The 17301-nt window shown below is 48.1% G+C and overlaps 1 protein-coding gene across 1 annotated transcript; it reads right to left on the bottom strand.

Annotated features, from left to right (window-relative positions):
* Window positions 1-3737: 3737 nt before the first annotated feature.
* Window positions 3738-9463, bottom strand: LIF (LIF interleukin 6 family cytokine). Its single transcript, XM_077835360.1, has 3 exons — window positions 9445-9463; window positions 5308-5486; window positions 3738-4175 (listed from the first exon to the last, which is right to left on the bottom strand). The coding sequence occupies exons 1-3, from the start codon at window positions 9461-9463 to the stop codon at window positions 3738-3740; spliced, it is 636 nt and encodes a 211-aa protein (XP_077691486.1).
* Window positions 9464-17301: the final 7838 nt, after the last annotated feature.

Raw genomic sequence — 17301 nt, 5'->3', positions numbered from 1 at the left:
CATCATTAGCACTCATGTCACCAAATATTAAATAGCCTCACAACGTCCCTGTGAGGTACGGCCTCTTGCACAGCAAAGCCATATGGAGTCTGAGCCCACTGCAGAGGTGCAAACTGTGATTTGCACAAATGTAAGGAACAGTGGAAACAGAGTCCACAGAGCTACAGCAACTAGGTCATGCAGATCAGTCCAGTTGGGATTAGAACTTGGGCTCTCTTTACTCCCAGCTCTGGTCTGAATCTACTAGACAGCTAATTCTGCGGTCTGGATACAGAATTCATCTGTCAGTATAAGAATATTTGTGATACAGCCTTTAAAGTGCACTTTGATGGAGGGGGTTAGAATGAAAGATATTTGTGCCTAGCCGGAGGCACCCAGCCCTGATTTTCAGAGGTGCTGGAAATCCCCTGACTTCACCTGCAGTTGTACTCGTGTTCCAGTACCTCTGAAAACCAGGTTCTCGGTGTCTCAAGTCGGACTCCCAAAAGCAGAGGCTGAAATTGTGCTGCCTCAGTTTCACCATCTGTAAAACGAGGTGAATGAGAATACAAACCTTGTCTGCTGCTGGGAGACCATGAGGGTCCGTTAGCTAATAGACCTGGTTCCCTCCCGCTTGCCCTGCTTGAACTGGTGTCACTGCTGATTTACACTAGAGTAAAAGGGGAACTAAGGCTGCCAGATTTACCCGCGCTGGTCAGCTCCTAACTCTACGGGAGGGCCACTGACCCACTGGAGGAAGGTGCTTGTGATAAGGACACCAGAGCCCGGCTGCCTCGAGAGAACCAGCGCTATTGTGTTCCCCTTGCGACGTTCCAATAGCTCATCTAGACATGACACAGAGCCCTTTATAAGGACTATTAATTACATTCACAGTGGCCTAAGCCCCTTCATGATGAGAAAAGCCCTTTTCCTCACTACAGGGGTGAAGTCACTGAAAATGTAAGTGAAGATTTAACAAAATCCGTGATATTTGAGCCTTTTAAACTATGGGTTCCCTCCCCCAGCTGCTTGGGTTTGTGGAGAATGATCCAAAATGGTAGCTGGCCAACCAGCACCTCAACACCCCACCCTCCCCCACCTCTACCCCTTGCAACTGCCTTTCGATTGGAGTGCCTTTCTCATCATTCTGGTTTGACAGCCCAAGCCATGCACAGTAAATAATCAAGTTTGCAGAGCCAGCTGCATGGAAGATGTCAGTGCAGAAGAGAGAGTCTGTCTGTTTCAAAGTAACCACACCTTTCACTCACCTGACAAGTGCCTTAATACTGTGTGCAAGTAACAACAAGGAAATACAAATAGATGGGAGTTTACAAGATTGCTCAGGTAGTGCAATGGTTCTGTCCAACTCCCCACTTCTAATTGTTATGGGCCATAAATAAGAAATTCACTATATTAAATTTTAAGGCTAGAAGAGACTGTTATGATCATTTAATCTGACCTCCTGCCTAACACAAGCCATCTGATTCATCCAGCATTGACTCCAATTCCTTGAGGTTGAACTAGAGGAGATCTTTTAAAAGGAAACCCAATCTTGAGCTGAAGATCACACAGGTCAGCTGTGTCCTTTAGCTCCTTCCAGATGCTCTGAGTATCTTACAGAGACAGGCAAAACTAGGGCTGCTGTAGGTTTTGTCAAGATCCTGGTAGTTCAAATCCAGGTCTCATTTTATCTGATCCCAGACACTTTTTTTGGAGGAGTGTGATGGGGAGAATGAGCTAAATGGTTCTGGTTTTCCAGTAACCCATCTCTTGATATCTTCCTTTAGAAACAGACCCTCTTCCTCCACAAAGAGGAAAAGCATCTCAAAAACCAAGCATCTGCCATGGTGGAAGTTGGTACTGAGTTTGATAGGGAGTTTTGGTTTCTGTTTTAAGTGAAATGTTGTGAGAAAACTCACTCACTGGATTTAAAAGCACCCCAAGGCCTGCCCCTGAATGGTTCAGTCCTATGATAGAAAGGTTGCCACTTTGAAAATAAGCCAGGAAGGAATCCAGGAGCCTGCAAGACTGTATTTGCCATGTGGTGCATAGTGCACAAGGGGGAGCCAGGGCAGAGAGATCTGAGGGGTGTTCCCTTTCCGTGTGGGCACAAGGGGAAGCCTGTGTGTCTGGAGAGGCCAGGAGGGGATTATCAAAACCATCCATTGGGTGTCCATAGTGCTTAGGCAACCTGGAAAATCTCAGCCTCCTGGCATGAGCTGAAGCCATTAAAGATTCCTATGGATTTCAATGGGCTTTGGACCTGCTCTCTGAGACATTCTCCTTTGTTAACTCTGAGCAAGGCTGAGTCTCATGCTGGCGTTCACAAAGACAATGTGTGCAGGGATGGGGTTAGACTCACTGGGGCCCAGGGCAGAAACTCAGGAGTGGGTTCCCACCCCACTTCCTTACCTGCTCAGACATTGGATTTCTGCAACATTTCAGAAGCTGAAGCCTGAGCTGCCCCATGTGGGGCCCCCTGTGGTGTAGGGCCCTGGGCCATTGCCCTGCTTGCTACCCCCTAACATCAGCCTTGAATGTGTGGACTTTGCAGCGGCTATGTGACCTCCGCTCAGGTTCACAGAAGGGCATGCCACAGTTTGCCCAACCCATGCGACACTCTCCAAAGAGTCAGGTTCTAGGCTGAAATGGAGAACTTGTAGGTCGCCCATTACTGCAGAACCTGGACTCAGCTGAGCAGACCCTGTTCTTAAATCCTTGCCACTGGCGATTTTATACCCGTACGGGAGGTGTGTCTCACAGAGCACCTGGGCTCCTGCGACAGGCCTGGGGCTCCAGCAGTTCCAAAGCTTTGTTTCTAATCAAGATTTAAAAAGGCCCCGAGTGGGGGAGGGGGCTAGAGAGGGACAAAGAGGAAGCAGTGAAACCCAACTCCCAGCTGCAGTGCAGAACCTCCTAGAATCAAAGGACCAAACTCTCTGCTCACTTCCCTTTGAAGTCAGAGGAAAGGGTGGCCCAAAGATGGACAAGAGCTACCCAGTCCATCTCACTGGGGCCAGGGCAATGTCCTTCCCTCTTGCTTTCCCCATCCTGCTTTTCGGCAACCCAAGAAATGGTGCGTCCATGAGGGCCATTGCCAGACTGCTCTGCAGCCCGGCGCCTCTCGCTGCCGGGCCATCATTCCCTGGTCTTTTGCCCAACCGTCCTTTGTCTCAATTCCAGCCCATTCGGCCTCCCACAGACTAATAATTCAGGTAATTCATAACGCACCCTATCCCTAAGGCACTTGGGCACTGAACAGCATCATAAAGACACAATTAAAATACCAGACAAACATGATAGAACTCAACCCTCATTAACATTCAAATAAATAAAGGTGCGGGGGGAGCAATAGCACAAAAGGGATTGGGGGGAGATAATAAATAGGAAGCAAACAAGGCTCATTAATAATAAACCACCCGTGAAGGAAGCGTCCGGAGGTGCAGAGGGCTGGATGGAGGCGGATGTCAAGGGGGATCCAGTCCCATGCCAGGGAGCCACCGCAGCCCCACTGGATGGATGAATTCCCTGAAAGCTGAAAGTGTCTTAAAGGTCAGGGGCTTTCCAAACCAAGAGGGCTGCCCAAAGGACAATCATGCCTCCTCGCCCTTTGGAGTCTGTAGCTGGTTGTCGTGTGCCCTCTCCGCCCCGATTCACTCCCTGCCGGTCCCTGCTTACCTCGGCCACGCTGCACTGACCCCGCTGCAGCTGGGCCCAGCAGGCGAGGGGGCAGCAGCAGGGTCCATCTGGCGGGCAGCTCATGCCTGCGAGAGGTGAGGTAGCAGGACGTGTACCGCCTGGGAGACAACCTGCACGTACCTCCTCAGCACCTGGCAGCCTTGCTGCTTCTTCTTGAAGACGTTCATGCCCTTACTGCTCTTGCCGTAGGTGACGTCCACCTGGGAGACGTTGTACTTGTTGCACAGCAGGCAGGTCAGATTGGAGATCAGGCCCCGCGTGGTCTTGGTGGTGTTGTGGAGCCGCTCCAGCAGCTCCCTGGCTGTGGGGTTAAGCTCCTCCTGGTCCCTGGTGATGTTGCCCAGCGAGGCGTTCAGGAAGGCAAAGACCTTGTACAAGGCCACCATGATCTCCTTCTTGTGGCTGGTTCGGTTCACTTGGAAAGCAGGGAAGTCGGTGGTGGTGGCGTTGCAGAGTTCATCCAGGTGGCTGCTGAACGGGTCGCCCTGGCAGTCCAGCTGGGGGAGACAGGAGGGGAAATAATGACGAGGGAATCTCAGCCACACACCCCCCCACACTCGCTGCCCCACCTTCAGCCCTCCCCCACTCACTGTTTTATCACATGTCTCACGCTGCTAGGTGGGTTTTAAAGCCCTGTCCCTGGAGCCCTGCGAGAATCTCAGCTGTCGTTAAACAAGAAGGTTTCTAGCCCTCCTAGCTGTGCAAAAAAGCTTGAAAACTTGGCCCAATTGTGCCCGAAAGGCTCCTAAACCTCAGTAAACAAGAGCCTGACGCAGGACTGTTGAACCCTTGTCGTTGGCAATGCTGTAAGAGCTGAGGCACCTCTCGTGAGGTACTTCTCTAGCCCCCCCGGTCATAGCACCCGAGCATCTGGCAGTCTGCAAAGGATTTACAGGGCTAATACCCTCTCTGTCATGCGTGTGGAAAACCAAGGCCTGAAGCCCTTTGCCCAAGATCACACAGGCCAGCTGCGGGGAACAGGCATTAGAGTGCAGGTCTCCTAAGTCTGGGCTCATGCCCAATCCACTGGGCCGTCCTTCTTCTCTGCCATCCCCCGACTGCACCAATAACTCACCTACCAGTGCAATTTGGTCCTGCTTTGCAGTCCCTCCTGCTCCATCCACCGCTGGGACAGGGACAGCAGGAGCCATTAGCTGTGCTGAACCGTGCAGTGGGGTGGGGTGATAGAAACATAACCCCCCAAGGGCTGGAAGGTGACCCACCAATGGCTTTCCCCAGCTGAGGCTGGCATCTAAACTCAGCACTCCACTCCTGAAAATCTAGCCCACTAATCCGCACCCCTCCCTGTAGGCCAGCGCTCCATCACCCGCCCTAGATTTGTGATGGGAAAATCCAGGGCAGGGTCTGATTTTCAGAGGTGCTGAGCACCCGCATTCCCAGCTGATATCCATGGCTCGTCCCCGAGGTCCTGCACAGGGCAAGCAAACACCTGCCAGTTTTATGTAAACTCTTCCTACGAGTTTCTAGCAAAAAGCACATTCCACTTGCCCGAAGCAATGTCCTTGGGGATGAGCAGCTCGGCGGGGCGAATAGGACGGGCCTGTCTCCTGCCTGAGTAGCTCACACAATTTTAATCTAGGCGGAGCTGAGGCTCCAATGGGAACTTACGTAGATGCTGAAGAGATCCGGAGCTGTCGCATTGAGCAGCACCACTAGTTTCCGGGTCTGCTCGACCACATTGGGTTTGCACAAGTTCATGTTCTCGCACATGGGGCTGGGGGTGTTCACCGGCAGTGCCTTGCCAACCACCAATTTGCAGTGGATCATCAACAGCAAGGGGACAACACCTGTGCAGAGAAGAAAGTGGGAGTGGTGAGATGATGCCACGGGGAACCAGCCATCAGAGCCATTCACTTCAGAGTCCAGTGCCCACCCAGCCAGATGAGAGCTCTGAGATCTCCTCCGGGAAAGTGTCCAGTGTCACGGGGATTGGACCACCTCAGTCACGAGGAGTTCCTGATCTTGCCGATGCTGGAGGGAAAGGAGGATCAAAAGAAGCTCTCCCCCATTGCCTCCAGCCAGGATCTCTCTAGGGTATCAGATCACTAGGAAGGGAACCAGCTATTGCCTGGGCTGGAGCAGCTGATCTCTGGGACCAAGAACATTTCCACCTCCCAGGCCAGCTAGCACCAGGACTGCAGCCAGAACTACGTGCCACTGAGGCACATGGTCTGCTCTTTGATAAAGCAGAGGAAACGTCCCACCTGCCCTGAACCATCCGGCTGGCACCCAGCTTTCCTTTGCTCCCCCATGCCCACGTATCTGGTGTAGCTCCTGTAGATAGGCGCTGGAGGTTGTCCTAGGGGCCATATTCTCTTCTCACTTCTACCAGTGTAGCTAAGAAGAAAATTCCTATTTCCCATCTCCCCAACCCCCGATGCTCTGCTGTCTGCATCCTCCAGCACTGCCTGAGTACTGCCCCCGGCTCAGCCCTGCCCTGCAATGGAGCAGGAATTCCGCTGCATTTTTCTTTCCTCTGGGAGCTTTTTGTGTTCCCCCAGGTTGCGCAACTGCCCATGACTACCTGTCAGATTTAGTCAAGCATGCAAAGCAAGGGGCAGGGTTGGGTGTGGGTTTTGTGCCCATTTTCCAGGCTTGTGTTGTCGAAATTGATCAAAGTTTTGATAGTGGCCCACTGAGGTATTTCCAAGGGGTCATCTAAAAGGAAGGGTGGTCTAGTGGCTAGCACTGTAGCTTAGGACTTAAGATATTTGAGTTCTATTCCCAGCTTTACCCCTTACCTGCTGGGTGGCCATGAACAAGTTTCTCAGTTTCCCCTTCTGTGAAGTGGGGATAATAATACAAGCTGCTTTGCCGTCTACTGATGATAAGCGCTAGGACCTGCCCCCCAGACCCGTGAGCATTCTTGAAAAAATGCTGGTTTGAATCCCTAGTAGGAGAAGCTGCTGACACGCAGCAGAACGGATAGACCTGGGTTATGGATGCGGCTGGCCAACCAGGCTGAGTCCAAGTGGAGCATTGATTCCCCCAGCCCCTGTCATACGACAACAGTAAAGAATCCCAGAACCAGCTGTTCTCTTCTCACACTCCACTAGCAGCTTTATTAGACGTAGGAGGTTGGCATTATCCCTTAAGCTTCTCTCTCTCTGATTCACTGTAGGGTTTCTGCCTAGGACCTTTCCTGGGCCTGCCCCAACCTGGCTGCCTGCTACACATTTAAAGACACAGTGCTATTATTCTTCGAGCAGAATCTTTTTTCTAGCCCCTCTCCACACCAAGGTGAGCTCTTGTCTTCCCTTCAGTTCCTGATCCTCCGCACCCGGGAGGTGGCCTGCTGGTGATCGGCAATCAGCTGTGTGCTGCATCACTGCCTGCTGGCCTGTCTCTCACTGGGCACTGATTCGGGTTCCCCTCCCTGGTATGGCCCCATAGGCAAAGATTCCACCTCTCCCTCGCAGCTTAGCCATCTTGCATGAGAGGCAGCCCCATCATGGGTTAATGGGAGCGGATGCAGGAAGGCATCAGTGCCTGCAGTCATGTGTCAAAATCACAAGTTCCCAGTTGCACTCACAGGAGTCAGTGTGGTCTAGCCAGATTGGAAACCTGGGGTGACAGCCTGGCCCTAGGGACATCAACAGGGGTTTTGTCATTGATGTTCCCAGGATCTCACCCCTGGTTTCTAAACCTACCTTTGCCTCTGGGTGATCTAGGGCAAGTCACTGTCACTCTCTGTGCCTCAGTTTCGTCTGCCCTCTTGTCTGTTTAGACTGTGAGCTCTTTGGGGCAGAGACTAGTACAATGGGGCCCTGGTCTTGGGTGTAAGATGTCATTATTGTAAGCCCTACTGTAATATGAATAGCTAATAATAGCAGGAGCCTAATCTTGCATCTGATGATATTACCAGGCTGAGGCATTGTCTTTGGGCTGAGACTCCAACTATCTCCCCCCACACACCGCACACACCCGGCCCCTCACTGCCTGGGGTACCCACCAGCTCCGCACACAGCCACAAGCCGGACAGGCTGCCAGATGGCCAAAGCGCCGCCTAGTGTGTCACAGCGGAACACAGCAGAGTTAGGTCAGGATGTTATGAAAGATGAGCTGTGTATCCTTTCCCTCTCTGTTTCAACCCCTGGACATTCCTGCTTGTTCTCTATCGGCCCATGCAGCCCAGAGATTAATATGCTGCCGTTTGGGAATAGTATCACGTGGTAATGGTGCTGTTATGAATTATTATTATGAATAATAATCCTTGGCACTTACATGGTGCTTTTCATCCAAGGATCCCAAAGCCCTTTACAAAGACAGGTAAACCTTATCATCCCCACTTTACAGATGGGGAAACTGAGTCACAGAGTGACACAACCAAGGTCACCCAGCAAGGCAGTGGCAGAGCTGGATAGCTAGAACCTGGGGTCCTGACCCCCGCAGTCCCATGCTATAAACTGCACAGCGAGGGAGAAAAATTACACTATTCAGGTTCTATGGAGCATAGTGTCTTAAGGGCCTGATCCTGTGCAAAGTAGAAGATACTCAACCTCTTTGCCGATTGGGCCTAGAGACAGCCAGTTCAACAAGCAATGTCGCAATGCAGCTGCTGAAAAACCACATAGTTCTTGGGATCTGACAAACTCTGAAGTTGTCCACACTTGTCAGAACCTCAGAATCGCTGCAGGTCACAAGTCATACAATAATTACTTTATTTACACTTGCTATAGCAGCATCTGTGCCCTAATTTGTACATTGCAACTGACAGGACTTCCCTTCTGTGTTGCAATCACTCACATAGCAGTGATCATGTTTGGGACAAGGGCATTTTCAGGGAAAGCAAAGGAGGATGGAGAGCAAAGGACACAGCCAATGTCCTCCCTGATGTAATTAAACTCTCAGTGGGGAGGAACATGGTCTGGTGTGGACAAGTACTATGCAATTTCCTCCCATGCATATTTCAGCTCTGGGACTGTCAGAGAGCCCAGCAGTGCTGAGGTGGCTTGTGACATTCACCACTGAATTAATATTAACTTGCAATCTCATTCAGTTTCTCTAGCCCAGGACCTCAGTAATACCTTGCTCTCCTGTAGCTTCATTCTTATTAGATCTTGACGTGCTTTAAGGTGGCACTCACTACCATTATCCCCATTTCACAGAGAGGAAAACTTAGGCACAGTGATTTGTCCAAGGGCACTCATGAGGCCAGGTGGCAGTGCTGGGACTAGAAGCCAGCTCTCCTGAGTCACAGCCAAGTGCACCAGCCAGTGGGCCATGCTGCCTGCTCTGTTTAAAACCCTTAAAACTCTTTTCTCCCTATTGCACTGGTTTGCATAGCGCAATCTATCCTACAACAATTCACATAGACATGACTTGTACTCAGGCCACGAGAACAACATTCTGGCTTCAGTGCCTATCCTTTAGATAAGCTCTACTCTAATCTGTTCAATGCAAAAACATTTTGCACTTGGCAACTTCCTTATTTCTCTGATTTTTCAAAAATCTAATTAAACAAGAGTTACCAGTGTTTCTCAGCAGCGAGAGACCCAAAAGAATTCAACAACCCTTTGGAAGAATTTAGAGTGGTATACATTTCCAGATGTTGGTGGAAATATGCCAGAGAGCCATGTTTGCTTTTTACTGCCAATTCCCAGAGATGCTAAGACTAGGGAAAAAGTTTCTTAAGGGTTTCTCTCTGCGCCAAACAGCAGAGTCTCAGACAAAAGGTGTGACTGATTGCTTCAAAATCAGCAACGTTTAAAAAAAATCAAATAGGTTTGACAAAGATGGTTTTACCTGCTGGAATGAACTTCATTTTGAGCTGTATCCCAGGAGCAACTTAACAGAGATTGATGTTGACAGAAGGAGTTTTCAGAAATTCATGTTCATACTGGGGGATTTCACTGGTTTATATACAGTCTGTGTTGTAAGAAAGAGGTGGAGGGGGGGGGAAGAAGTTAGGCAGATTCATTCAAACTAACAATCAGGAAGTAGCGATCAGTTTGGAAACAGTGAATGGTTATTTCTAAGTAAGTTTTTGTGATAAAGTTGAGGTCATCATGCTGTGGTTTTACTGAATGCTTCATTCTGGAATTGTTTGAAGCAGAGAGATGGGTTGATTAAAGGAAAACCCATGAATTTGCAAACTGACTCCAGAAAAAAAATTCTGCCTACGTTCATAGGACAATACCGCGACTCACCCAGGGAAAAGTGCTGCAGTTTCCTGAGGGTGAGTCTTCTTCCTTAGAAAGTACTTTCACCTCCCACCTCCCCTGCTGGTGGTTTCCCCCCAACAGTTGCTTTTCATCATTTCAGATGCTGTGTAATGCATAGGTAGAGCACCGGGACTGTCTCATTTAGAAAATAGCCAGGGTGAGAGCTAACACTGAATGAAACCAAAGGTCATGCTGGCCGGGAAAGTATTTAAGTGGGAGGGGATGTTACAAAATAGACATTTACATGAATCAGGGAGGGAGAAAGGGATGGAATTGCAACTGCTCGGCTGTGTGTCATGGTCTCGAACATGGCTGCAATCACTTGGGAATTCTCTGCCAGCTCAAGCAGTTGATGTGCTGCAGTGGGCTCGTGAATGAGGCGTTCCGTGCCGGGCTGTTGTAGGCAAGTCCTGGGTCACTTCACTGCACACTCCTGAGTGTGACAACAGCCTATGGCAGGCTTATGGATTTGAACTTGACATGGAAACTAGCCCATCTGCTGTTAGGGGTTCAGGGCTGGCTCCTTGCAACAGCCATCTTGCTCCACAGGAAAGTGTTTCTGGTCCCAGGCATTGGGGGTTTTAACATCTTTTACAGACAGCGAACGCTTTTCATTAAAAATCTTCATTAGGCTGAAAACCAAATTTCCTGGCAGAAAATAGTTTTGATGGAAAATTTTCCACTAGCCCTGCTGTGCTGCTGACAGTGAAGGGTGTTAACCCTTTAGTTCTGGTAGCAGCAGCTCATGCTTCTAACTCTGTAGGTTGTGGACTCAGACCCCGCATTTGGTTCAAGGCCGGGTTGATTTTATTATATTAGCACTGCAAGAAACACAAGAGCCATCTGCCCCGGGATGCTCCCTTGCAGTGTGTGCTCAGGCTGGCTGCTAAGCCTGCTCAGGAAGATGCAGTTTAATTTCCAGCTGCAACACTGGGGGGTATGCTGAAATCCCCTCCTCCTCAATTCCCACTTTGGCTCCTTTTCTGAGTCAGCTCCGCCTCGTGGATGCTGTCTGAACACACAGGGCTGGGCTCCTTGGCTGGTGGCCAGCAATACAGCCCCAATGACATCAGAGAAGCACAATTGCCCTTGAACACAGCTGTGCTGTAAGGTGTGGATAGGGCATAACGGGGTTAAAGTGATTTTTTAAAGCCATGCTCAAGCCCGGAAGCAGTTCTAACAAGTTTATATCCTGTTCACACCAGCAGCCTGAGCATGTTCCAGTCCCTGGGTGGGAGAGCTCCAAGGAACAGCCAGCCAATGCTTGTGTCTCAATGCAGCAAGCTCTTCCTTCTGGGTCAGTACTGAACCAATGCCCAGTAGGGTGCTTGAGGGCACAGTGCTGCAGGGAGCAGAGTGGGTGACTCAGTAGGGGGCGCTCTCCCTTCTGAATCCATGTTGACCCCAGTGCCTGAGCATGATGCTCGGGTGCCTTACTGCAGACAGTGGCATGGTTCATTCAGGAGGGGGGCTGTCTGCTCTGCGCAGTGCTAACTCCAGCGCCCGCGTGAGGCTAGGGAGAGTTGTGCAGCAGTCACTGGTGTGAGCAACCAATAGGGGGCGCCATCTACTCTGAGCCCTCGCTAATTCCAATGCCCCTGTGCAGTGATAGGGGCTGCTCTGCAGCAGGGGGCACTCTCCCTCTGAGTGGTGACTGTGTCACCCAATTGCGCCAACCCTCAGCAAGGCACTCGCAGGGGCTACAATGGGAGGTGTGACATCACACGCCACAAGCTTTATGAAAAGATGCTTATAAATGTGAAGATGATGTAACTGGAAGATGCTTTATGCAAAAGGTCTCTTGTAAGGTATCATTGCAATGATTATGATCTAATGAGTGTGGTCATCCTATTTGTTTGCATGTATTATTTCTATATCTGGAGTTAGGAGAATAAGATATAAACTTGTATCACTGATGTAAACATTTAAGTGGAAGCCATTAAGGGTTCCATTAAGGGTTCCAAACATTAAGGGAAGCCAGTTCATTCAGAATCAATGAACTGTAAGTGGCTCTGTTTACTTGCAGACCTTCCTGTGTACCTGTGGGCCTGCCCAGGAAGAATGGAGACTGGGGTCTCACAGGACCATGTGACCATGTCAACTGATAATGAAATCAATCTTAAATCTGGTACTTTTCCATTTAGAAGGAGGGGTGGGGACCCAAAGAGACAAAAGATTCCTGCCTTGTGCCAAAGCTATAAAAGGGGATGAAACAGGACAAAGTGTGGTGGCCAGTCATGAGAAAGCCCCCGCTTACCACCTGAGATGTCTGTTGGAACTAACAAGGACTGTACCGGGGAAAGGACTGGGCCCAGACTAGGAAGGAGTCTAGTCTGAAAAAAGAACGAGGAGTACTTGTGGCACCTTAGAGACTAACAAATTTATTTGGGCATAAGCTTTCGTGGGCTAAAACCCACTTAATCAGGTGCATGCAGTGGAAAATACAGTAGGAAAAAAATATATATATACAGAGAACATGAAAAAATGAGGGTGCTATACCAACTCTAACGAGACTAATCAATTAAGGTGAGCTATTATCAGCAGGAGAAAAAAACTTCTGTAGTGATAATCAGGATGGCCCATTTCAAACAGTTGACATGAAGGTGTGAGTAACAGTAGGGGGAAAATTAGCATGGGGAAATGGTTTTTACTTTGTGTAATGACCCATCCACTCCCAGTCTTTATTCAAGCCTAATATAATGGTGTCGAGTTTGCAAATTAATCCCAGTTCTGCAGTTTCTCGTTGGAGTCTGTTTTTGAAGTTTTTTTGTTGAAGAATTGTGACTTTTAGGTCTGTAATTGAGTGTCCAGGGAGGTTGAAGTGTTCTCCAACTGGTTTTTGAATGTTATAATTCTTGATGTCTGATTTGTGTCCATTTATTCTTTTGTGTAGAGACTGTCTGGTTTGGCCAATGTACATGGCAGAGGGGCATTGCTGGCACATGATGGCATATGTCACATTGGTAGATGTGCAGGTGAATGAGCCTCTGATGGTGTGGCTGATGTGATTAGGCCCTATGATGGTGTCCCTTGAATAGATATGTGGACACAGTTGGCAATGGGCTTTGTTGCAAGGATAGGTTCCTGGGTTAGTGGTTCTGTTGTGTGGTTGCTGGCGAGTATTTGCTTCAGGTTGGGGGGCTGTCTGTAAGCGAGCACTGGCCTGTCTCCCAAGATCTGTGAGAGCGAGGGATCGTCCTTCAGGATAGGTTGTAGATCCTTGATGATGTGCTGGAGAGGTTTTAGTTGGGGGCTGAAGGTTTCCCCTACTGTTACTCTCACCTTCTTGTCAACTGTTTGAAATGGGCCATCCTGATTATCACTACAAAAGATTTTTTCTCCTGCTGATAATAGCCCACCTTAATTGATTAGTCTCATTAGCGTTGGTATGGCAACCCCCATTTTTTCATGTTCTCTGTGTATATATATATATATCTTCCCACTGTATTTTCCACTGCATGCATCTGATGAAGTAGGTTTTAGCCCACGAAAGCTTATGCCCAAATAAATTTGTTAGTCTCTAAGGTGCCACAAGGACTCCTCGTTCTTTTTGCTGATACAGACTAACATGGCTACCACTCTGTAGTCTGTAAAAGAAGCTTATTGGAACATCTCTGAGGGTGAGATATTACCTATAATCAGTTTTTTAATGTATTAAGCTTAGACTTGCGTGTTTTTGCTTTATTTTGCTTGGTGACTTACTTTGTTCTGTCTGTTATTACTTGAAACCACTTAAATCCTACTTTTTATACTTAATAAAATCACTTTTGTTTATTAATAGATCCAGATTAAGTGATTAATACCTGGGGGAGAAAACAGTTGTGCATCTCTCTCTATCAGTGTTATAGAAGGCGGACAATTTATGAGTTTACCCTGTATAAGCTTTACACAGAGTAAAACAGATTTATCTGGGGGCTGGATGTCTGGGGACTGGAGACAGGTAACCTGCTGAGCTGTTTTTGGTTAAAGTCTGCAGCTTTGGGGGCATGGCCCAGACACTGAATCTGTGTTGCAGCAGGCTAGCATGTCCGGCTCAACAAGGCAGGGTTCTGGAGTCTCAAGCTGGCAGGGAAAATGGGCTCAGAAGTAATTTCAGCACATCAGGTGACAGTCCCAAGGGGATCTCTGTGACTGAACCTGTCACAGGAGGAGATGCCAATTCCTTAGTGAAATGTAAAACTGAAGCCCTGGCCACTCAGAGTCATTGAAGAGCTCTGGGACTGATCAGGAAAGGTGACAGTGTTCTTGCTCCATTTCAGTTTGGGTGTCTATGTCCCACCTCCCTACATTCTTCTTGTTCAATTCTGCAGGAATTCTTCTTCGCTTCCTGTCTTAAACTATTGTCTAGTAGGGCTGGGCACATGGTTGAGTCTTTGTAGCCAAAATATTTGTGTTTACATTTTTCACTGGCTTTGTAACGCTCCAGGGAGCCATACACATGGGTCTGAAATAACCCAACGTCTGATCCTCAACCTGTATTGCTATTCCTGGACAGTGGCAATCCCATGGGAAGAGCTGACCCTGAGTTATGTGGCCCCTGAGGCATCCAGATCGCAGTGAAACATACACCACAAATGCTGAGACATTTGGTTTTCCCCAAATAGCACTAGTTTGGGCTTTATTTGGGTCCCTGTCTTGTCCTGATGAGCTGCCCTCCTGTGCAATATTGCTGTATGCTGTTGCACAGCGGCCACATCCCATCCCAGAGGAGGCTGCATTTCACTGAAGGGTGAAGTAAGTCCCGATTACCAGTGCTGCATAACTTTGCAAGATTGACTGCAAGGACCACACTTAATTTGCATATATTGTTACACAGAGTTTTAATTTTAACACAGAAATTACTAGGGGCTTTTGTGTTAGAGAGGAAGGATGTGGAGCTGAAATTTGGCCTCAACTTCCTACTGTCAGGATGGCTGCAATGAGTGGTTACAGCTGAATAAATGATCACCTGAAATGTCCTGGCCTGTGCTAAGGAGGAGCTAACTTCTAGATGGATACATGGAAATAGATTTTGACATAAATCTAGCTTAGCCTGCGGAACTCACTGCCTCTAGATAGTGTGGTGGCAGCCAGATTGGCAAGACTCATAAAAGGACTGGACATGTATATGAATAAAAAAGAGCAACTGCAGTTGCAATAAGTAGGCTAAGATTATGAGACAGCATTATTATCCTCGTTTCACAGAGACTGAGTGACTTGCCCAGCATCACATAGGATGTCTATTGTGGAACTGGGAATTTAATCCAGATCTTGAGAGGGCTATTGCAATGCCCTAACCATGAGACCCTAATGCTTCCCAGCCTCAGTCTTTATGATAAGAAAGTGAATCACTAACTGGGATTAGGAAGATCTTTCCCTCCTACACCCTGTTTAGTACCCTGTTTAGTACAACAAGGTGAATAATGAGATTTGTATGGCTTTGTCTGAAGCATTTTGGATTGGCTGCTCTCAGACAAAATAGGAATTGCCACCTAATGACACCTAGCTCTTATGCAGCACTTTTCATCAGATCTCAAAGTGCTTTACAAAGGACGTCAGTGCCATTATTCCCATTTTACAGATGAGGAAACTGAGGCACAGAGAGGGAAGTGACTTGCCCAAGGTCATCCAGCAAGCCAGTGGCAGTCAGTAAAATAACTCAGTCCAGAGTCCCAGTCCACATGTATGAGGGCCAGTACCAGATCCCTCACTGGAAGGTGCAAGAAACCCTGTAGTAGACACATGTGGGATAATCTTCTCCCCAGGGAAAGTTTCCTACTGACCCCTTTAGTTAGTGATTGGCTTATGCCCTGAAGCATGAGGATTATTATTATAGTGCTAGCGCCTAGGGGCCCCACTCAAGGACTACAACCCTATTGTGCTAGGCACTGTAGAAAACAAAAAAGACAGTCCGGGCTCCAAAGAATTTGCAATCTCTAAAACTCATAGGATTTAAAAAAAAATCTTACTATTGTAACTCTGGATGGTGTTATTATTCACATAGATGTCCAGTCCCTATTTGACTCCTGCTAAGTTCTTAACCTCAATAACTTCCTGTGGCAATGAGTCTCACAGGTACATTGTGTTCAAGAGGATTTCCAAACCAGATGTGGCAAGGGAACGTGGTACTGGACTCAGCGGTTCTGTTCCAAAGTGCCCAGTCCTATGAGGAAGTATAGAATTTACACACACATGAGCAAATTACCTTGTCCCCAGGCAGGTCTGATCCATGTCAGCAGAGGAATATTAGAACATCAAAAAAAAAAAAAAAAAGAGGGGGGGTCAGGCAGGGGTTAATGCCATTGTTCAAATGCTTAAACTTCATGTCTACAGGATGATGTATAAAAATGACATAGCAAAGATTTAAGCAAACATTCTGTGGCCTGTGAACCTCGTAATGTTTTATGGAGTCATTCACCACCCAAGCAAGGGATATTACAGAGAATACAAGAATGTCCTGGATATGCAGGTAACTCCCTCAAGTCTTTCCGACAGCACATCAAACACAGCACATTATTCTGAAGTTGATTAAGAGCTGAATGTCTCTGAAGCCAAACATTAGGGCACTCTGAGCTGCAGTGAGCAGACCAGGCAGCTGTCTGTGAGATATTTACTCATGTCATGGCTAGTGCTCATCAGTGAGGGGAGCACCTTTAAAAAAGCATAAAGGGACAGTGCCTGCCCTCTGACATCCTGCTGGATCATTCATTGGCCACAAAGGTGAATTTGCTTTTTTATTACAGCAAAAGAAGGCCTGTAAAGTTTGATTATTGCAGTAGCACTGAGAGATCCAAATGAGGGATCAAGGCCCCCTCATCAAGTCACTTTTCTCGCTGTATCTGTTTCCCTGTCTGTACAGTGGGAGCATGGCCTCTTTTGTAAAGCACTTTGAGCACTGCTGATGCAAAGTGCTAGATGAGCTTCGGTATCACTATTAATTATTTCTGTGCTAGGTGCTTATGCATATTCAATGTGAAAGATGGGGATTTTTAATGTTTATTTTCTCATCTTGGGTCTTTCCCCCTTTGTATTAGAAATTCAGCTCTTTCCTACCCCAGAAGGCTCTATGGATGACTGGAGAGCTGGTGGGATTCTGACAGCAGCCAGCTTCCCTCCTGAGCGTTTGAGTGAAACAGGTCGTTAAACAGTCTGAGTGAAAATGACTCTCCCCTCGATGAATCAGCTTTCACTTTCTTGGTACTTGTGCTAAGATCTCAGTGTGTTTCCTTCAGCTAACGGCGGGAAAAGCTACCAACTGGCATTTCTGAGTCACCCAACAAGTCGTTCAGCAAAAGAAGGAAGGCTTCAGTGAACACTGCTGATATTTCTAAGGGAAAAACATACCTGCCCCTGGTTAGGGCTCCATCCGCCCTCACAAAGCAGAAAAACAGAGCACAAGCCCAATTTGGCTGGTTGTTGCAGCTTCACCTTTGATGGCAGCCACAGCACACAGCTGAGC

This window comes from Eretmochelys imbricata, chromosome 15 (assembly GCF_965152235.1).
Source record: "Eretmochelys imbricata isolate rEreImb1 chromosome 15, rEreImb1.hap1, whole genome shotgun sequence".
NCBI lineage: Eukaryota > Metazoa > Chordata > Testudines > Cheloniidae > Eretmochelys > Eretmochelys imbricata.
This window is presented reverse-complemented; position numbering and strand designations above follow the sequence as displayed.